The sequence below is a fragment of the Oreochromis aureus genome, linkage group 17, assembly GCF_013358895.1.
Source record: "Oreochromis aureus strain Israel breed Guangdong linkage group 17, ZZ_aureus, whole genome shotgun sequence".
Lineage (NCBI taxonomy): Eukaryota > Metazoa > Chordata > Actinopteri > Cichliformes > Cichlidae > Oreochromis > Oreochromis aureus.
This window is the reverse complement of record NC_052958.1, coordinates 8,025,208-8,048,025: the sequence shown is the minus strand read 5'-3', so window position 1 is coordinate 8,048,025 and position 22,818 is coordinate 8,025,208. Positions and strand designations below refer to the sequence as shown.

At 40.8% G+C, this 22,818-nt stretch overlaps 1 protein-coding gene across 1 annotated transcript in view; it reads right to left on the bottom strand.

Annotated features, from left to right (window-relative positions):
• Window positions 1-13,628: 13,628 nt before the first annotated feature.
• mdfic (MyoD family inhibitor domain containing) overlaps window positions 13,629-22,818 on the bottom strand; it is a 29,906-nt gene continuing 20,716 nt past the window's right edge. Inside the window, exons 4-5 of the mRNA XM_039601330.1 lie at window positions 20,219-20,599; window positions 13,629-15,703 (exon numbers count right to left, since the gene is read on the bottom strand). Coding sequence (XP_039457264.1) covers window positions 15,453-15,703; window positions 20,219-20,599 — 632 coding nt within the window. The 3' untranslated portion in view covers window positions 13,629-15,452. The remainder of the gene's footprint in view (window positions 15,704-20,218; window positions 20,600-22,818) is intronic.

The window sequence follows — 22,818 nt, the reverse complement described above, 5'->3', positions numbered from 1 at the left end:
TTTTCAGACCATTGTCTGTAAACACTGTTGATTACTGGATGTTTCTGAAATACTCAGATACGCCCATCTGGATCTGACCAACAACCACAACACATTTCACTTACCATATTTTTCAGGCTATAAGGCGCACTTAAAATCCTTTAATTTTCTCAAAAATCGGCAGAGCGCCTTATAATCCATTGCACCTTATGTATGAATTCTGGGTGTGTTTACTGACCTCAAACCGATTTTATGTGGTACACGGCACTCAAAAATCTGTCAAAAAATGACAGTACGACTGAGTACGACTTTGGTAAGATACGAAGCCGCGCCGCTTGATGGATTTTCAGAGCATTACAGCTACCGTAGTCAGGAGCCTCACGGAGTAATCTGGGTCCATCTGATTCAGGTCCCAAAGTCAAACAAACACTGCGGCATCACTGAGAGTTAAAAACTGTCTAAATTCTTTACCTTTCTCTACCTTTGATAAAATGATCAGCGTTGCTGCTTTACCGGGGGTAACAACTAAGTTTAACATCCAGGCATCCATGAAAACATAATTTATTACTTTTAACGGAGTTAGAAGTTAGCAGGAAGTTAGCTCGCTAGTTTCCACCTAAACTTAATATACCATATTGAAAGATTTGTAAAAAAAATAAAACATACAGCTCTGCTATCACTTCCAACATAAATGAAGACAGAAAACCTTAACAGCAGTGACTTTTGTAGGGTTACTGAAGTTGGACTAGCTGGTTTATAATGATGTGCTACATGATCACTAACGACACAGCTGTGTTAGCATAACATAAACACAGTGAAGCTCGATAACAGTTAACATGAGGGTTCCCAATGGTTAGGGACAAATGCAATTGCATGGCAGGATGCTGTAAATGGACCAAACTTCAGTCAGGAGAACAACTGAGATAATCCATCCACAATATGAGGTTAGTCATTAATATACTGCAACAACATGGGAATAGAGCAGCTGCGAGAGAATTCAACATTAATGAATCAATGATACGGAAGTGGAGGAAGCAACAAGAATGAGTTGAGTAAAGTTTGACTTATCTGACTGTTTTGTTTTGTTTAATGCCCCTTACGGTCCGAAAAATACAGTAAATTACATTACTTCCCCATTCTGATGCTCAGGTTGAACTTTAGCAGGTGACCATTGCACGCCTACATGCACTGACTTGCTGCCATGTGACTGGCTGATCAGACACTTGCAGACAGTTAAACAGGTATACCTACTGTCAGCAAGTGTTTCTGCTGTCAAATTCTACTAAAACAATGTTCCTGTCACTGTGAACACATTCACAGCTAGATTTACCAGCTTTTCAATGCTATTTTACGGTCTACCTCCTGTGATCTTTTGCAGCAATGCCTTCTTTACCGTAATGTTTTTACAGTGAACTGTGACGTGGCCCCTACCCTTTACATCATTAAACACTGCAGTATTCAACATGTTAACACCGTGAATATGAATGGTGACCAAACTTGATAAATCAGTAAGATCATATGACATCATGGTTGCCTGGTGGTAGGTACTGCTAGCTAAAAGTTGTTGCTAGACAACCAGCTATTGTAAATACATCACACATCCACGTGATTTACATTCCAATGAATGTTTGCAATTGCCAAAGGGAAAAATACGGAATTATACTGTAAACTGTTAAACTTTGGCATATTCAGTATGTGAGTGAACTTTCCCTCTATTTTTACATCAGTTTGTTCCAGTGTACATAATGATTATTTGAAATATAGCCAAAAAAAGTTTACTACTAAAAAATGATAAAGTATTAAGAAAACTGACAATAATGTCTGACTACTTTTAGGATTTTTAATAAGCAGTCAGGCTGTGTAAAACTACTACTATTTTGAGGCCTTTGTTTTGCTTATTAGTACTGTACTAAGGACTGTGTTTCTGTACTTTGGAATAAACTACATCTAAGTTGTTTATGAGGCATGAAAAAACCCCTCTTAAAATTCTACTCAGTTCTCCATAACTACAAAATTGCAGGGTACCGTGCACACACACGTTCAAGTCTGTAACAGCTCCCTCTGATTACACATTTCAAAATTTATGTCTGTTTACACATGTGACCCTTCCACAAAGTCCAAAACCATCAAATCATTACTGTGGGTAACACTGTGTATTTTATCAGCATGACTGGATATTTTGGAAGATCAGAGCTCCATTTGTGGGCAACAATATTTTGGTGGTGACTACACTTAAACTGTCTCCTGCTTTCAGAAGGAGTTGGAGCTTAAAAGACCAATTTGAGCATTATACCTTGGGCATGGAAAAGAACATGGATGGATGGAAACAAAAAAAAATCAATAAAGGCCTTGGTGGGATTCATGTGATTCTTCCATCACTGTTTTATGTCAGGTCCCCTTTTTTTAAAGAGGAATTTCTGTATTTCAAAACTGAATATGGCCCCCACACTGTGGAAGCACTAGTGAGGACTCCAATCTCTGTTTTTTACCAGCAAAGATTAAAAGATTAACCATGAAAAGTTAAAGATAAGCATGATTTGCGAAACCAAGTTTGTCAAAATTCTGAAGGATCCATCTAGTCTCAGGTACAGTCGGGGGGAAGGAGTCGATGTTTGCTTTCACCTGTCACATGAAGCCATTTCCTAATTTCTGACCTATGATGAACAAGACTCTGGCTTAGAAACAAAGGGCCCGCTAACAAAGCTTCCCACTGAGAATTGACTACGGACTTGGTTGCTATTTACATACAGATGCACAGGCAGGAATTTGCATAATGTTTTTTGTAGCTTGGTGCTCAGGGGAGCAGCATTGTAACATATTGGTGCCTAATGAACTCTGAAAAAAATTGATTTTCCACAGAGTAAATTAAGAAATGCATTATAGCTGTTAAAGCAATCTTGGGGGAAATCGGAGCCTTCCTCTGCTAAACTACGCTTGATAAGTAATAAATTACATGTTACACTTATTTGCTTTAATTCATGCTAATTTTGCCCAATTAATGTATCACTGTAGTTCTGAGGGCAGCCACTGGAGATTTAATTATTTATTGGATTTCGATGTGTGTGTGTGTGTGTGTACATATGTGCTTGTGTTTTATCGCTGGCATATGATGAGTGTCTGAAATGTTTGTGGCTATTGTGGGGTACTTCATGCAACATTATTTGTTTTTTGCATGGTTTTTCCTATAATTATAAGCGTTTGTGTAAGAGCGCAAGCATATGTGAATGTCAGAGCACAGATTTAAATCCTAAATCTGCCGGGACTTCCTAACAGAGGCCTGATTGTCAGTAGACTCTGAAGGCTCTCCCTGCCTTTCTCTAACACACACACACACACACTTGAACTAGTTTTGGCTGCCTTCCCATCCTTCCTTCCTCCTTCCACCCCCCTTTGCTAGCTAGCAGGGTGACTCATTGTTTACAAGCTTTTCACTCTGGTGTCCTATCACCCTGCTCTGACACTACTTTTCCATTTAATCACAGCGATTGCTTGTGGCGGCCACCGGGCCTCAGCCTTGCACTTCCCTCCATGAGCCGTCTCCTGTGTTGACTGTTTTTGTCCATATCTGGCTCCAGCTTTTCGTCACTTATCTTTACAGATGAGGTTTTTTATTCAGATTTGAATGTATGAAAATCAAAACAGAATTAACTGAAAATGTGACCCTTTGCCCTTTTAAAGACCAACTGACTTAAGGATGAATGCACATATGTCTACACATATACTGGATGAGTCAATGGAATCAGCAGGCCACCGGTGAAACCTTCCTTTGCGAGCATTTGGCAAAACAGCTGGAAAAATTTACTGATGAATTAGTCTTTTGTTTCACCAGGCTGCGCCTGAGATTAGGCCTCTGCTTCCCTCCTCATAACCTGCCCCTGAAGACGCTCCTCCCATAACTGAAATGCAAGTAAGCAGGCAACTTAATCCAACTATGTGCAGTTACATACTTTATGCAAATTCAGGCTTTACCTATAAAAAAATGCTTCAAAAAGAATGACATGATGGCCTAGTTAGCTATCAGCCTGCTGTCAAACCTCATAAAAACTAAAAAGAAGTTAACGCTACTTTGTTTCTCTCCCATTCAAGCACTCCTTCTACCCCTCCACTCACTTCTGAGGCATCCACTAAGTATCTACCCCCATCAGACCAATATTAAAAAGCTTAGCTGCCAATGGTTTTTCAAGTAAATTAGAGAAAACAAAATCTCTCAGATTAGTCAATTAAGTGGCACATTAGCCCGAGACTTAATTAAAAGATAGCGGGGCATACAGTCTTTAAGGATATAGAGAGGCGACGGGAGTGTTTAAACAGCAGATTGAACAAATGGCACTTATTAAAAACTTGACTGTGAGTCACTTGACACCTCGCATATCCCCTGCACCTTGAGCTACATAAACAGAGTGTCAGCTCCCTGGGTTCCTGCTATGCAAATCTCGGGGACGAGGAGAAGAGAGGAGACGCACTCGGCAGACAACATCCCTGCCTGAAACGTCAAGACGCCTTCCTAAAATCAGCGGCTTAGCATCTCACACTCTCTCCACGCCACACGTGAATAGTGATTATTAATGTTTTTCAAGGCGAAAGGGAATTAAACTCCCCTCGAAAAAGGAAGTTTAGGTCGCCTAAAGATGCAGTTTGTAACACAGAAAGTCAGTTGATAGGTTTGGCTCCCCCTAGAAATGCATCTGCGTGAAACCAAACCCCTTCTGAGATAATATGTGTGTGTGCCTGCTTGGTGTCAACCCCTCTTTGAAAAGCATCCTTAATTAAACCTTTTGTTCTTCCGAAATGACAAAAAAGCCGAGCGAGGCGAGCAAAAGGTAGTTACTCTGTCAGAGTGCTAAGACTGAAGGTACACTAAAACATCACAGTTCACTGCTCATGTTGCCATTTCAGCGTCACTTTCTATCCGGAACAATGCGACAGCTGACAGCTCGCACCCAAGAATTATCACGCTAAACTGAATTATTTCTGCCACGTGTTAATTTATTAACAACCTGTGCATGCTCTAATGTAGACTGCATTTGCATATACATTTTTAACCTCAATCGTCTTGAATATTCTTTCTGGTCGGAGGGAGGGGGGACCTGGGAATATTTCAAACTGCCTTTTGTTGCTCCATATTTGAATTTTGAAGAATGAGGTGGGGAAGACAAAAAAAGGGAGAAAGACACATAAATCTCAAACATGTCCGCAGGGCAAATATCCTTTAAGGGCAGATATCTACACTTCATCACCTGGCAACATATGAGATGTGGCATCGCCGATCCAAAGCCTCCTCCTCCTCCTCACTTCTTCTGTGCTTGCTTGCACTCTCCTTCTCAAAGAGTGACTTCAGCTTTCAGTTATGTTCAAAAACTCCTGGCTTGTTTAGGTGGCTCCCCAGGACTATTCGTTTTAAAGATGAGCAAACATACAGTATTAATAACAGCCAATGAAATATTCGGATTTGGGTTCAAACGCTAGATTGAAAACGTAACTAAAAACATTCCCAGACATGTCATATGAGATGCGTTTTGAACACTTTAATCTGTAAAACTGAGCCACGCTGTTATAGTTTGCTGTTTTTCAGGTATGGCATGCACATGAAATAAAGGAAACATAGCAAACGACAGGCACAATCTAACAAAGCATCATAATGATGACTAATATGCTTAGCTGACAATGAAAATTAAGAAAATAGGTATCAAAGACTATATCCCATGGACAGCCTGAGAACCTCCTTTGTTCTCACCAGACATATTAAGCATGAAAAGAAAATTACATTTTTTTATATAGCTGAACTACTCCAACCCACAGCACAATAAGTTTTAACACAATGTACACAAAAAGTTGTTTCTCAGTGTAGATGAGCAAACTGAAAATATGAAGCCTAATTGCAGTCCCTCAAATGTCCACTTGAGGCTGGCTCCAAAAGTGAGGTTGCTGATGGCTTCAGTTATTTAAAACACACCCTTTTTAAAAAGCTTACAGTCAGGCAGCTGTGACTCAGAGGTGGATGTCCATGCAGGCAGTAAGCAGCAGCTGTCTGCTGCACTCCACCGCCACTGAGTCAAGTCACTCAAGAGGGCCTCTCAACCATGTTTGTGGTGTTGGTGCATTTTGGAGCATTTTAAATGCAATTATCTGACAAATATACAGTAGCCCAGAAAGGTCAAATGCAATGCAACTTAAGGAAACACCAGAAAAAAGAATATTTCTATTTGCTTGTGTTTTCTTAAGGGCCACTCTAGAATTAACATGGATTGGAACAGACTGACGAATTTAGATGAGTGAAATTATAGGAATTTTATTACGTTGCTTAAAGCTGCATTTATTCTGCTGAACAGTAGGAGGGCTTCCCTTTGGAAAAAAAAGTCAGTCGTATAGAAGTCTGAGGAAATTATCCTTCTTCTCACATTTAATATATCAGTGAAAACTTTAGGAATGGGTTAATGGCCTCAATGCTAGTTTAGCATCTTACTGAATACAGTATGATCTTAATTTTGGTAAAACATAAGCCAAGGTGTGACAAAAGTCATGGTTCAGTAGATTACTGTCCCCCCGTTCCTCAGTCAGATTACTGATGAGATCATCGCCACGTCAGGCTAAAAGAATCAAAAAGAAAGAAAAATTTATAGCAACAAAGCATCAGATTGAGGAAAAAATGTGATTTAGGTTGCTTTGAATGTGGCATGGATGTTGGTGGGTCAGTTACTTCTTACAAATAAGGTATGCAGAAGTATGGAAGCCCGTTTCTGCCACTAAAAAAGAAAAGTATCCATAACTGGAAAGTTTTGAGTTATTTCTCGAAATTTTGACTTACTTTTCTCAAAATTTTGAGTTAAAAACTCGAAATTGTGAGTTAGAGCTGTCAATCAGTAATATACATGAATGACGTCATTTCCTTGTTAGCAGGAAGCTGAAGCCCTCAGCTACAAATGCTACAGCTAAGCTACCAGTATTACAGCCAGTCATGAATGCACAAATTGCGGATTATTTTTAGCGTGGCTTCACAAATGATGAAATCCTTGTGTTATTAGCTGAATCACATGGCGTTACTATCAGCAAATGTACTCTCAAAAGCGCCACTTTGTTGTAGAGGTTCAGTTAAGGGCACAAAAATCCTGCGATATGCATTCCTGGGTACTGGAATTCATTATATAGTGCAGCAGTTAAGCTGACATTGAGCACATGTTAATTTACAACATAAGAAGTTCCGTTCCACACGGGGATCCACGCAGGTGTTACCAGTGCACACCTGTAAACTTTCCCCTGCGGCGTGTGTACAAAAAAACTGCGCCGGCGCCTGGTTACCTTTCTCTTAATGTGCAGCGCGCACTACAAATCATCACAAACTGTCAGCGTGTAAACAAAGATGCAACAGGTGATGTGTTTATTTGTAGCAGATGAAACAATTAAGGACACCTGACAGGCAAACAAACACGCCGAGGCAAAACATCTGGGGTTTAAGCACCCGCCGCATTGTTGCTGTTTGTTGGGGGGGGGACCTTGCAGAGACGCGACTAACAATCGAGTCACTGGGAAACAGTTTAACAGATCTGAGAAATGATTAATGTTGTTTGTTTCTTTGGGAATAGAGAAGGGAAAAAACAAAAGCTCTGACACAGCCTGAGTAAATTATACAAAAAGAAGAAGAAAAAAAATCATCTGAACATGTTTGTTTGATCTTGTTTTTCCTCCTGTTTTATAGAAAGCATCTCAGATCCAAAATGCTGGCGTGTGTGTGTGTGTGTATACGCGTGTTTGAGAGGTTTTGCCTGTCAGTCATGTTAACTCAATGTGAAGAGGCTGCTCCAAGCAGAAAGTTGAGTCCTATACATTTGCCACAAAGGCTGGTGTTATTAAGACCTTGATTCATGTTTGTTTTTCCTGCATAGTAAGCTAGTAGGGTCTGGGTGGGGTGGTTTGGTTGAGCCGGGTTAAGAGAAGACAGAAACATATATTAGCTCCATAAACATCCTTATTCAGGAGAACATTTCCCTTTATTCTCTTATGTGCAATTTAAAGCATTTCTGGTGGAAAAATACACACGGTTTGATGTACAATAAGGAGTCTATGTCATTTGGAGGTTTTATGATGAACTGTTCCAACGGGCAGTGCTGGAAAATCCACAAAAGCCAAACATCATAAAAAAAAACCCCATCTTGATTTCTGTAAATCAGCCAAAGACCAGCTCGGGCACCTGCTTTTATCATAAACAAATCCTGCTTTGTGCGCGGTTGTAAACGCTCTCATAAACTATAATAGAACAAGCAGGCCTGCCAAACAATCTGCCAATCACTCGCCAGATCCAGATGACCGGAGGCCAAACGCGAGTCCTCGCTCATTTAAGTGATGTTAAGAACAAACAATCAAAAGTGCTGCCCGGGAAACCGCAACGGCAAATGACATATAACAATGGTGACATCTAATTTATAGCTCAAGGAGTGTGTACAAGCAAATAAACAGCCATCCCCGATCCACACGTCCCTCTCAATTTGCTTCTCCCACGGTCTGGTGCCTTCAGACAGAGAGGTATAAAGGAAAATAGAAAAGTTGAAAGTGTTAAGCTGATGTCTTACTTACAGGTCCGTGGAAGTGTTGTTTTTTTTTTTACCCTCTCGGAAAGCCTGCTCAGGCATCCATGAAACACAGACCGCCTTTAAAGCAAGCACACAAACACAACACAGACACCAAAGCCTGAACAAGAAGGAAAAATCCCTTTTGCATGTAACAGTAAAAGATGCCACAACATCTTGGGGGGATGTGAGGAAGGGGAGAGGGGGTTTTTTCTGCAATGTTGAGGAAGAAAAAAATGATTGATGTCATTGTGGTTTTTGTTTTCCTCTCCATCCATTCCTGATTCTTCCGTTCTCCCGGGCAGATGTTGCTGGCGCATCTTCTCAGGGCACAGAAACTTTGAACCTCACCGTGCCCCATCCTGGGTTTTCTTTTGGTTTATTTTGTTTCAAATCTCATGATCTCACTGCCACATGTGATCTTTGCATCACCGCGGTGACGCCTCCAGGTAACAAGGAGATTAGAAGCAGTCAGAGGCCCGTGTATCACAGGAAAGCTTTAGCAAAAGGGGGTCTTTAAATATTTAAGGTATGAGTGCGATCACACGTTGTTGCTCCAAGACGAGACGGGAACAAAGAATACTAATCTTTCACTTGGAAATCATTCACATCGCAGTGCTGAAACTCTGCTTGCTGTCATTTCTCAGTGTTGAATTTAAGTTTTTGATAGTAAAGAAAAGTTAACTGGTGTGCAGCGTTTTCAGTTGAATGAGCATTTAAAAAAAATAATAAAAAATTCTCATTATTTTGCTACTTTTGCTGTTGGCAGCCACATGAAAAAAAAAATTGTGTGAGGGAAGTACCAAGCAAACAAATAACACATGGCGTAAGAAGGCAGGCGTCTTCGGCCTCTTGTCAAAGTCAATTAAATTCCTCAGGTAATGACCCTATTTGCATTGTAAACCGGGCCCATGTGTGAGAGGGCTAATGGGGCCACTACCTGAGGAGATTAATTGAAAGTGACATTACTTGAACTCTTCTCTTTCTTTTTTTTTCTCCTTGCACAGCCTTCTGAAAGATCGTCTCATTTTATTTTAATGTCATGCCGCAAGTATAAACAGCGAGGTCAAACTTCGACGCAAGTGTGGAGGAGGGTAAAAGGACACTGTGGGGCAACAGAGCAGGTACACAAGTCTGTGCTGGGAGTGGTGCTGCTTCTTTGTGCAAATAAATGATTTCACTGGGTTCACACGCTTTCCACATTTCTAAGTTTAGAACAAACTTAACTAAGTATTAGCTCTCAAAAAACAATGGACACTTTGTTTTTGCTCTTTTGCTCTTAAGAAAGCTGACTGCTCTCATCATCACCATCTTCGGGAAACCAGATGATGTCAGTAATAAAAATAAACCAATGGGCTGCTGTCAGTGCTTTGAGGGGCCGGTGCGCAGCGGCTGTCCTGTAACCTGTATATCAACACATCATCCCAATGAGAAAAATGATGCGCATTCGAGATTACCAGTCCAGCACTGGCCATAGGTCAGCGCTAAATTCCTTAAAGAAACACAGCAGAATTTCACTGGAAACTTTTGGATAAACCTGATTTAAAAAGCAGCCAATGTCCTCCAGAAACCCTGAAAAAACTATTGCTAAAGAGCACTTCAAAACTTTACAAGTGAGATACAAGTTTTTAATGGCAGTAATCTTCTAATACACCAATTACTTCTAAAAGTAGTTTCCCAACAATGCTCATTAGTGCAACTATCCAGTATTTTGGCTAGATAACCACGTAGCAGGGAATAGCTTTGTTTTGCCCTACAGTTGGGTGTTCCTGTAATGATGTGACGTCACGTGAATGAATAGCTGTATTGATTTCAGAATCCATTACCAAAAATGCCACAATGTGACAATGCAGGTAATTTTTCTGATGTACCGAGGATGCAAAAAATTACACACACACATACATGCTCACAGTTATTCTGTCCGTATGATTACCTTTAATGGCACACAACACAATATTATAAATATGGTAAAATTAATCACCTCGAATGGTAACTGCCATGTAATGATGCCTATTATGCATCCTATATATTGACAAGAGGACATGGGGATGGGGATGGGGGAAGCACATGTACCCACACTTTCTGCTGTTTTCTTTCTTTTCTTTTTTTAATAATTGATGTTCCACCTAGGGGGGAAAAAAACAAGTTGAATAAAGACACCCCTTCTCATCCAGTTTAATTAGTCATATTATTCAAAATTATAAAATGGTTAATATCTTATCAGTGTTCAACTCTCAGGTCTACCTCTGATATGAAAATGAACCAAGCAAAAACACCATTAATTTTCTCATCTGTTTTTTTTTCCACCCCCGTCATATACAGAAACAGCAAAAGCAATAATTTGTTCTCATGGCCGAGGGCAGAAGACTTTCATTTTCTGAGTGAAAGAGTATCCCACCCAATTGAGCAGAAAAAAAAGGGATGGATGGATGGATGGCTCAATACATGGCTAGACAGAGGAGGTGGCCAGAGCCTCATTGTAATTTATTTAATACTGTAAAAGAAATGACCTTGAGATCAAAGAAGTGCTGAATTTCTCCCCAGACGGCAAACAGAAACAATGGAGCAGTCCTAATTGTGACATTACAATCCAGCACACAGCGAGCGATCAGAGGGGGATTGATTAGAGGAGTAGAAAGGTGGAAGACTGTCTGAAAAGGTCACTGCACACTCTACCTGGAGTTTTTAATATTTCCAGCCTCTCACCCTCTCTGTAAACGTGGAAAAAAAAAGAAAAGAAAAAGTACAACTCCTGCGTGATTACAGACTTTCTGGATAGCAATATTTTCCCCAACGCATTAGTGAAATAAGATGGTAATTTCCTGGGGCCAGGGTGTATCCAGGCAGAAAATGATAAAAGGAAATAAAGACAGAATTGAAAGGGGAGTCTCTTCCTCTCTGTTCTTCTAGCAGAGGGGCTGATGTGGAGGTTAATTGAGGGGTTAACAGGGGGTGGTGTTGGCTGAAGGTCAAACTGCTATTCCAGTCAGCAGGAGGTCCCTGCTCCCCGGCGACCTCGCTGAGTGTTGTTGGGCATGTTTCCATGTTAACGCTGTAATGCTGTTCCCAGGCTGGCACCCTCACTAATAGAGAAAAGACCAGAGGGGGAAGACTGTGCGACACAGAGATGGTAAAGGGCAGAGGGTAACCAATGTGGCCATCACAAAACTCACACTTTGTTTCAGCTTTTAGTCATTCCACAAGGAAAAGGAAAACACAATGTCTGGCTGGACTCATTAAAACATTTATCTAATGGAATCTGTTGTTATTGTTGTTGGAACATATCTGGACTAGCACGTAGTCAGGGCTGGATCAGGTGACCCTGAATTTTCCCTTGCTTACGTTACAACAGGCCTAGGCTGCTGGGGGTTTTCCATGATGCACTGAGCGTTGCTTCTTCATTTACCTTTTTTCATCCCCTAATCTCTATACACCACTTTACATGTCCACAGTTGCGTTTGTCCCGTCTCCCTCCTCTCACCCCCAACCGGTCACAGCAGATGGCTGCTCCTCCCCTCCCTGCTGGAGGTTCCTTCTTGTTAAAAAGGGAGTTTTTCCCTCCCACTGTCGCCAAGGGGCTGCTCATGTGGAGTCTTCTGATTGCTGTAGTTTGCTGTGTATTATTTTAGGGTCTTTACCTTATAATATAAAGCACCTTGATGCAACTAATGTTGTGATTTTGCACTTTATAATTAAATTTTTGATACAATTTAACAACAACAAAAAACTGTATACAAATAAATATAACGCATTTTAATGATTAAAATACATTATGTGTTTTTATTTATTTTAATCATTAAAATGTGTTATATTTGGTCACATGGAAAAAGTTATCCACTGTTCCGTTTATCAAAATTTCAAAGAATTAAACTGAAACCATTTCAAAAATGGGTTTCAGTGAATGGGAGCTCCTTAGAAAGTGTTCATACTAAAACTCTGGAGTGTGTTCAAGTTAAATGTTTCTTGTGGCCAAGAAGTGAAGCTCTAAAAAGCTCTCTAAGACCTTGATAAAGCAGATTGTGGATGTCTGTGAGTGTGGTAAATGCATTTATAAAAACAAACAAACAAACAAAAACAAAAAAACACTGCCAAATATGATTTTAGATTCACAATTGTCCAAGACTAGCCACACCAGTAAAATCAAAAGGTCACCTGATCTAAAAAGGAAGTCCCCAGTGTTCAGTCACAAGATCTACAGGTAACCGTTGCATCGTTCTTTGAATCTACACAGAAAGACACGCAAATATTTAACCTCCTTGGTAAGCACACTTTTGCTTTCCAGTGATTATACGGGCAAAGACAAGGCCATGTGGAATAAAGTCCTCTGGCAGAAGGTTTTTGGCTGCAGTTACATTACAGTACAGGGGATGAACTTTAAACCACATTTGAAACATGGCCAGTCACCACCAGCACCGCCAAGTCAGTTTTTGCATGTCAATAGGACAAGTGTTACTTAAGACACCTGCTGCAGCAGAAACCAGAGCAGAGTTGGTTTGAAGTTCATTGTGTGGTATTTATCTGTGGGGTATGTCAGTTGGGGACAGCTGGGGATTTTCCTTTGTAAAATTTCTGATAATAGTAAAAGAAAGTGACATTAGCTTAACAGTTAGAAGCCATTGGTAACTTGACTAGTTTTTTGGCAAGCTCTTCGGCTAGTTCTCCATTATCTGTAGACACAACACTGATTCATCCCTTGAGTTAGATGCATTTTTTTTATGCTTGAATGATTCATAGGTCAGTGCTGAGTGGCTTAAAAAAACAAAACAAACAAAACAAAACATACCTCTGGAAATGGTCAAGTCCAAGGACTGGACTGAAAAGGAGTGAAAAACCAACCAATGTCCAAAAAAACTGGAAAACTATTGCCCAGGACCACTATTTTTTTTTTTTTTTTTTTTTTTTTTTAAATAACAAGAATGCCTGGCTCCTTGGACGCAAAATATGAGGAAATGGGTGGTGAATCAGGACTATGTGGCAAACGGCTTTACAAAAGACTCAAACGTGAAATGAAGGCAGACGTGTTAGTCACATGTTGCACAACTGGAATATGATAAAGAGCTGGCGCACATAAAAGTCTGATCTTTTAGAAAAAGAAGATCAAAACAATCATCATTTTAAGTAAAGTTTTATTTAAAAAAAAAAAAACTTTCATTGAATTTCAAGGTATTGGAAGACAATTAAATGAGCTGATGTATCCAGATGGAAATGGAAAGAATCGAGGAAAAAAGCACAACATAAAGCATAACAGTATTGTGCAAGACGACGACTACATACTGTATACTTTTTCTTTTATTTAAAGATAAATTCTTCACATTATCTATATAGTGTTTTCTTGACACTCCTTAGCCTGTAACAAACTCCTGCTTTGAGTTAATCATAAACATGAAAATGAGGTTTACTTTCTGCACATTATCTACTGAAGAGGTGCCCATCCAGCCTCTTTATACACATAACAGTGTGCCATTAAGACGAGCCGTACATGACAGCACATTATCTTTGATGCCATTAGGAAGGGACCGTTTTTATTTTTTTTGTTACCATTTAGTAAGCAGTGCTAATGAGGGCCAGCTTTAAGCATCACCACTTAAACAACATCAAAGTGGATCTCCAAGACAAGAAAATGACTCTGCTGGTGATTCACTACAAACTCATCTCGAGATACACAGAATTAAGGATGAGAAAAAAAGAGAGACAGAAGGAAACTGCTTTTACCCTGCTTTGGTTTACAATTTTTAAAAAAATGACAGTTCATGATAACATTTTTTTTTTTTTTGCGCATTCACTCTCTGGGCTTGATACCCAAAAGCGGCTTAAGTGGCAACTAGGGTCACCATTTTTAATTCCTTATCACAGCCCTCGTGAACAGAGTGCAGTTCAACAAGTCATACTTCCACAGTATGAATGCAAAATAGCATCAAAGAAAAGGCCGGCTAAGCCTATTCATTGACAGCTAACATTAGAGGAGGACTCTCATAGAAATAAAAGCTACACACATTGTACATCTTATTGCAGATTATTAAGAGCTTCTTGATATAAAAAAGTAACTGCACTGTATTTCCAGTAAACCCAAGGCTTCAAACACTGCCAAATCAGGTGTGAGATGACACTTTTTAGTGAAATAATACATCCCAACCATTAAAACACCTGGTAAAATATTGCAGACAATTACGACCCTCTGTATAAAATAATAAACATTTCCAGCATTTACAAAATGCTTAAAATAGAAATGTAATGTCACCCTTACCTTCAGTGGCAGAAAGTAGCAGATAATGGGAAGTCCTGATTCACCTTAAACATTTCACCAGTTTCAACTGTTCTACAGTACTACAGTAGATATGTCTAAATAGAAGTCTGTCTCGCAGAAGTACAGTATGCAATGAAGAATGTATGAACCATCACATAAAGTTTTTACAGTGTTGTAAAGACTGCAAATCTAAGTTTCTGATAATAAAAAAAACCAAGTATTTAAAATGAAAACAGAATAAATGTTATTTTGTAAATGCAACATGTCAGTCACCAAAATGACTAAATAGAAGCAAGATGTGATACAATTAGACAGCATTCCTGATGTAACAATCAAATCTCTACTATACTGCTTTTAGCAACAGATGGAATACTTACAATACGCTGAAGATTTAACTGACGAGTTCATATATCTGGATGGTTTAGATGGAGAAGCCCAGTGTTGAAATCCATCTTTCAAAGCATGCTTTACAAACCAGGCTAGTTTGCACATACTGAAAAGTCAGGCACACAAAAAATAGGACCTTCACGAAAACATACGCCAACCACCGTGCACATTTTCTCCTCTATCCTTTGCTGAATTCCAAAGTGACAGCAGCAGCAGCTTCCTTCTAATACTTTCATTCGGGGTCTTGCTTATCACCCTGGTCCACGCCAACACAGGCCTGTCTATGTGGGGAAGCAGATGCCGCAGCACTCCATGCAGATTTCCAGGCAATCTGAGGACTCGCAGCAAGCATCCATTATGCCACAGTCCATATCACAGGGGCAGTTGCAGTCGTCGCCCAGATCGTCGGTGCAGCAGCAGCAGCAGCAAACCTCTGATGTGCATGCGCCGCATGAGGCCTGGGCCACCACCATGTTGCAAAGCGTCAGGAACTCACAGAAAAGGCAGGCCAAGATGCAGTGAACGCAGCAGTCTGGGTCCAAGCGGGGGTGACAAATAAATCAGTCACAAATCACACACAAAGATAAGGAAAAAAACTAAAAAAAACAAAAATTAAACCATAAATATTTATAACTGTGGTGGGGAAAAAACTGTGTATAGAGAGTAAGTGAGTGATGCATGCTCAGCAGGCTGACAGGTGGAACACAATAAGCATATGGCAAACAGAAATAAAAGAAAACCTCCAAAGAAATCAATTTTCCTCTGCAGTTTTGATTAAGAGACTTGCTAAGCAATTGTGGCATTATCATGCAAACTGCTGGGCTGATCAAACAAAGATGATTAGCAAGAGTCCAAGAGTCCCTGCCTGGCAACTAGGTGAATTAATGCTTCCAATGCCAGCACCTCTGATTAACATTTAACCACCTCGCAGACACTCTTTACGTGGCCGGTGGAAACTTTCGGCTTGCTGTTCAACAGCAGCCTCAGCAGTCTTCAACTTACTGATGAGTCCATTAAGAATTATAAATGTCATTTTGAAAGGCCAAATGAGTTACATGTTTCATTGTAGAGTTCACGGTGACAGTTTGTTTGCATGTAAGAGATCTAGTGAAGGTCATTTAAACTTATTGACAGAACATAACATTTGGCAGTGTCTCAAACCAAAGACTCTGTCAGACAATCCACAGAATGCCCAAATCTCTGATCAAACCCATCAGTTATTGTCATTAGGTTTGAGCATATAGTCACGTTAGAATCCCTGAAATTCTCTTAAGTGCTTGAAGTGATCAACAAAAAAATCTGATTAGCTCTTGTACCTGGAGCAGCTCTAAGAGGCAGTCGATGCAACTGAGCGAGCTGGGTAAGGAAGGCAGCAGGTTAAAAACAACATCGTAGCTCTGACTTGATTACTGTCTGATTTGTTGCTATCTGATCATCTCATCCGCACATTGGAAGAACATGTTGTCAACAAGGTATACAATACAGGAGAGGTGCTCCTGTTTCCTGATCTGAAATGAACTCAAACTTTTAATTAGAGCTGGAGTCACTTTCTTCCCCCCCCAAAAAAAGAAGAAGAAAAAGAAAATCCAAAATAAAACTGTCCAGGTGAAGTTAAACACAGATCAATGATTGTTTAGCCATGCCTACATGTTATCCTTGGTCAACCTTCCACACACTAATACCTCTGGTTGCTGCATCCAACTCACTAAACCATACTGAACATCCTTCTGTAAGTGCACCTGGCAGACACTCCTTGCAGCTGTCTCCTTTCTGAACCAAGGCCAGCGCAGCGCCCCTGCTTTGGAGTGTTAAAAAGACATGATGTGGATGGATGCAGAAAAATAGCATTACAAACAGGGCGCATTTGCATAACTTTCATCAGCCCATCTTGAGCTGTCAGAAGGGGCTGTTACTGATTGGGTTAGAGGGAAAGCGAAAGGAGGAGAGTGTGGAGGACGGAATTGGAAGCTGAGGGCCTCTGAATGCTCATGTTTGATTAATCAAAGTAGAGGGTTTTTTTTTTTTTCACCCCCCTAATTTTGCACTGCTAAGGGCTGCGGAGCTGACCAGAAGCGCTAGCTGACTGCGATACAAACAAGATAGAGAAGGGAACATGAAACGAGAAAGCGCGCCTGTACGTGTGAGGGTGCCTGAAGTTCGAATGCATCTTATTATCCTTATCTGAGGCCATAACACTGGCAGTAATGGAAGATGCATGAGAATAAATCTTTCAGTATTAAATATGTGGGGTGGACATGCAGTAAGCTGCTACTGGCCAGAATGTGGTTTGCTTCATAGCACTTTTTTTTATTATTATATATATATATATATATATATATATATATATATATATATATATATATATATATATATATATATATATATATATATATATATAATACTGGCATGCGCTGTAAGTGTACTGCCATCCGAGTTCTGCAAAATGCCAGTGAGAGCAATAAACACTGCTCGGCCACAGCTTCAAAGTTCAACCTAACAAACTCTGAAGGACCCAGAGGGTATAGCCATGCCAGCATTCGGAATGTAACAGCAGACTGTGAATACGATACAAACACAGTACATAGGCATTAGGCAGTGGCCAGCCAGCTCAGCTATTCACTTGGATGTATAATTCAGCACCAGCGATTAGTCTGTATCTTACAGAAGCCAGCAAGGAGGAAGGGAAAAGTGGTGGTGGGGGTGGTGGGGGGGTCATATACTGTACACAAGAGAGCTGGACGCAAGGCACATCTCCATGAAAAACAGAGAGACAGACAGAGAGGCAGACAGAGACAGAGTGAAACCAAGCAACAGACAGACAAGAGCAGCATACACTGACAATGTTGCTGTTTAATGTCAGTGAGCGGAGATGAAGCCCAGAGTTTGCAGGGCCAAAAAAACAGCGTCCGGCGCCTCTGAGGAAATAGTATGAGACATCTGGAAAGCTGACATCAAAAAAAGGGGAGCGGCATGACACAAAACAAGCTGGATGGGCCTCAGAGCGGCAAGCTGTGCAAAACATTCAAACTCACAAAGAGGCAAGCGAGAGGGCAAGAGAGCCGGGCAGTCAGGAGGCGGAGAGAGAGAGAGAGAAAGAGTGATCAGACAAAGCCTTGGTGGCCACGCGAATGCACTGAAGGCACACTTGGGTAAAGGAGGCAGAGGATGTGGGCCGGATAGTCAATGTCCACCACATGCACTTAAAAGCAGGCCTGTTTATTAATGCATGACTGAGGCGGGGAAAAAAAGTCAAAGGTAGAGGACTACAGCTTACAAAAACACACACAAACACTTTCAAGTTTATAGCTTAGGGAAGTTTTTAACAATGCGCTCACAACCCTGGCATGACATCTCTAAATGAAGCAGCTGAAGCGGCTTGGAGACATTAACCGATTACACACAATTCACAAAAAAATAGAAACATAAACCCGATGACAAGAGTCGAGACACCCCACCTCGCTAAACAAAAGCAGCGTGCTAAATGACTCCTCAAAAGCTGTTATCACAGATTGGCTACGGTGCCAACGGCGCGTGCCAAGAAACACAGAGAGCAACAGAATCCCCAGAGCTAGTTCCTGCTAGCTTACGCCTTTTATTTCCTGTGTTCGGGGGGCTGTTTAGGAGGCTAATTTCACAGGCAAACAGATTATGTTAATCCGTGTAAACATTCAAACACAACAGCTTGGCGGTTTTCCGGGGGGAAATAAATAGTTGAGAGCGAACATATTGATTCTGAGAGCTCTTGCGCCTGCAAATAAGCAACACAAAAGCCATAATGAGACTTGTTGAGCAGCTGTTTTTTGTTTTTTGTTTTTTTACTCCCTGCCCACTCTCTTGCTTTTGTTCTTTACCAATTAAGATGTTGAAAACATGATGCGTCTAGAATATCTCTTGGCGGATGGATCTTACCTTTATCTGCACGGTGCTGTGCACGTGCGCGAGTGCCTTCGTCAATCTGTGCACATATTTTGTGTACAGACAAAATGAAGTGGACCACTTTCCTCTTACATCTCTACCTGACTACTGTGAATCTTGTTTTTTTTTGGGGGGGGGGCCATGTTGGATGAATAAAGCAGGAATTGCCTATCCTACTTGAACAAATATAAGCCTAAACACTGATATTCTATGAGCTACAGAAAGATGGAACACATGAAGTCCACAAAGTACAGTAGCTGGAGTAAGGGTCGAGGGTGGGGGTGGATGGGGGTGTGGATGGGGCCCTGTTAATGAGGGCCATGGTGCTGCTGACGGGATGTAGGGAGAGCCAAAAAGGTCCCAGAGAGGTGTGAGGGGCCGTGAGGGGCCCGGAGGAGGCTGGTTATGACTTAATGGGCACCCCGTGCTCTCCGGCCTCGTTAGACGGTCACACCTATCTCCACAATGGAAAAGGACCGGGCAGCCGCCTTCATTACCAGACTCACCTCAGCATTGCACCTGACAAAGTGACGGCTTCCCTGCATGGCAAACGGACTCTCTGGCTTGTTGTTAAAGAAAATAAAAGCCACAGGGGCGAGATGAGACGTCATTTGCTTGACGGGAGTGATAAATATGAGAGGTCATGCACCGCCATCATTAAAAGGTGAGAGGAGGCAAGAATTTATTATCAATATCTTATTAGGTATTATTTCATGAGCACCTGCGAAGAATACGCCCATTTTGTTTGATGGTGAGACTACAGATTAGGGGATACTCCATCACAAGTCTAAACCAGGTCAGAGATGATATTTACAGTTTCCTGGAAGTGGGCAGTATAGAAAAGTCCTTTTTAATTGTTTCTGAATTCATGATTTTATAAATTGGTATAATGATTGGTGTGCTTTTTTATTTAAGAAACAAGAGGACAGAAGTAGCCTATGACTAAAGTGTTAGGAGGCGTTTTTTTTCTCTATAACGTTCTTCATTGAACCATGCAGCTTAAACCATTCCTGCTACATAACAAGGTAAGATAAAAGGGGAAGAAGCATACAAGCAAGAAAGTTTCAGAAATGTTAGTATTGGTTGGAAAAAGTGCAGCAGTGTGTCACTAACTTGAGTGTGGAGGCATTACCTTCAGGTAAAGGAGGTTTCTGCGACCCTGTTGAACTCCCTTTGCTGCGTCGGCTGCTGTCGCTGTTCACCGACAGGCTGGACCGCAATTTTCTCTGCATCCTCTGCGACACAGGCGTGGACGGTTGCTTCCTGGGCTGCTCTGTCATTGGAGTAGCAGTCGCTGCCCCTGAGCCAGGACGTGACCCGCCCGTGGCGTTCGTGCTGATGGTTGCACCACAGGAACACGTCCGCGTGGCCTGCGATCCGCCGGGGTGGATTCCGTTGCCATTATTCAGCACGGGTGTGCCAGCGGTGCTATGGTGAAAGCCATTTTGATCCTTGGCAGTGTCTTCTTCAGCAGTCTCTGTGGGCACTGGCTTAGACTCAGACTGGGGTTGAGCTGGTCAGAAGAGAAAAGATATTAGTTCTGTTTTTAAGTAAAGAGCTGGGTGTGTAGATTTAGTACAATTAAAGTACTTCATTTCAGTGTAAGGTGATGAAAGTTGTAGTAGATTTGATTCATGAAAATCATCTGCAAGCAAAGGCTTTTAATATAAAACAAAAACACACTGCTTGAAATTGCAAATATACTCTCTCTCTCTCTCTCTCTCTCTCTCCATATATATATATATATATATATATATATATATATATATATATATATATATATATATATATATATATATATATATATATATATATATATATATATATATATATATATATATATATATATATATATATATATATATATATATATATATATATATATATATATATATATATATATATATATATATATATATATATATATATATATATATATATATATATATATATATATATATATATATATATATATATATATATATATATATATATATATATATACATATACATATACATATATACTGAAGGAACATTTCTTAATCAGAGCAAAGCATCAAGTCAGTTGATCTGGTCAGTTAAGAACAGAGGGGGCTGTTAATCAGTTTCAGCTGCTGATAGGTGCCTCGATGGGCAGCAATGGAACAACCACAAAGTAGGAATGGTTTGGAGGCCACTGACATTTTTTGCTCCTCATCTTTTCTGGTAGTTTTTTCCACTAGTTTTGCATTTGGCTAGGGTCAGTGTCACTGCTGGCAGAATAAGGCAATATCTGGACCCTATAGAAGTTACACAGGTAGTCCAACTCCTCCAGGAGGGCACATCAATACGTGCCATGGCCAGAAGGTTGCTGTATTTCCCAGCACAGTCTCAAAAGCATGGAGAAGATTCTAGGAGACAGCTGGTTACCCTAGGAGAGCTGAACAGGGCCGTAGAAGGCTTTTAATCCATCACCAGGACTGATATCTATTCCTTTGTGCAAGGATGATCTGAATGAGCACTACCAGTCACAAAATGACTTCCAGCAGGCGACGTATCAATGTTTCTGACCAAAAAATAAGAAACTGACTTAATGAGGATGGCCTGGCAGCCCGATGTCCTTTAGTGGACCTTGAGCTCATTGCTTGGTCCTGTGCTCACTGCCCAGCACTGTGGAGCCCGACTGGCATATGCCATTGAATACCAGAATTGGCAGGTCCACCATTGGTGACCTTTTCACAGATGAGAACAGGTTCACCCTATGTGTGAGAGACATGAAAGGCTCTGGAGAAGCTGTGGAGAACATTACGCTGTCTGTAACATCGTTCAGCATGACCAGTTTGGTGGTGGTCAGTGATCATCTGAGGAGGCATATCCACGGAGGCGCAGACCTCTACAGGCTAGGCAATGGCACCTGACTGGCGCCAGCTATTAGGAAAAATTCCTTGGACCCACTGTCAGACCCTATGCTGGTGCAGTGAGTCTTGAGTTCCTCCTGATGCACAACAATGCCCCGCCTCATGTGGTGAGGGCATGCAGGCAGTTCCTGGAGGATAAAGGAATAAATACCATTGACTGGTTCCCCACGCTCACCTGACCTAAATCCAAAGAACACCTCTGAGACATTATGTTTCAGTCCATGGACTAGCATGCTGCATCATTTTTCACTTTGCTTTTCGAGGCGTCTCTGAATTCAGCCCTCTGTGGGTTTACAATTATAATAAGCATCCTTTCATTCCCAACACATTACCCAGACCATATTAGCACAGATACCCGGCACGATTTTTTCCCCATTGAGATGTGATGTGTTTATTCAAAGTGTCCCTTTTTAAGTGTATTTTTAAGCTGAATGTAAAGGATGAAAGAAACAAAACAAAACTACAAAATGAGAGAGATGTATTAGTTTACTTTAATAACTTATGATTTCCAGGGTTTTTTTTAATGCTTCTGAATTCCCTTTCACCTAACTTCATTTTTGCTGTAAGAGAACTTGCCATCTCGGCACCTTGCACTTCATATATTTTATTCGCTTATAAAGTCACCGTAGCCTGCGAGTTTCACTTCTTACAAAGCAACTACAGTAATGGAGACACGCCATTCTAAGCTAAATCACTCTCAGCAAACCGTGCCACCATTCCCTAACATGATAAAAATCGATCACACGGCAAACATTTCAACTTGGAATCAAAAAGAGAGGAGCGGCGAGAGATAGGAACTTTATATGTGACAGGATCACAAAAGCCACCGCTGCAG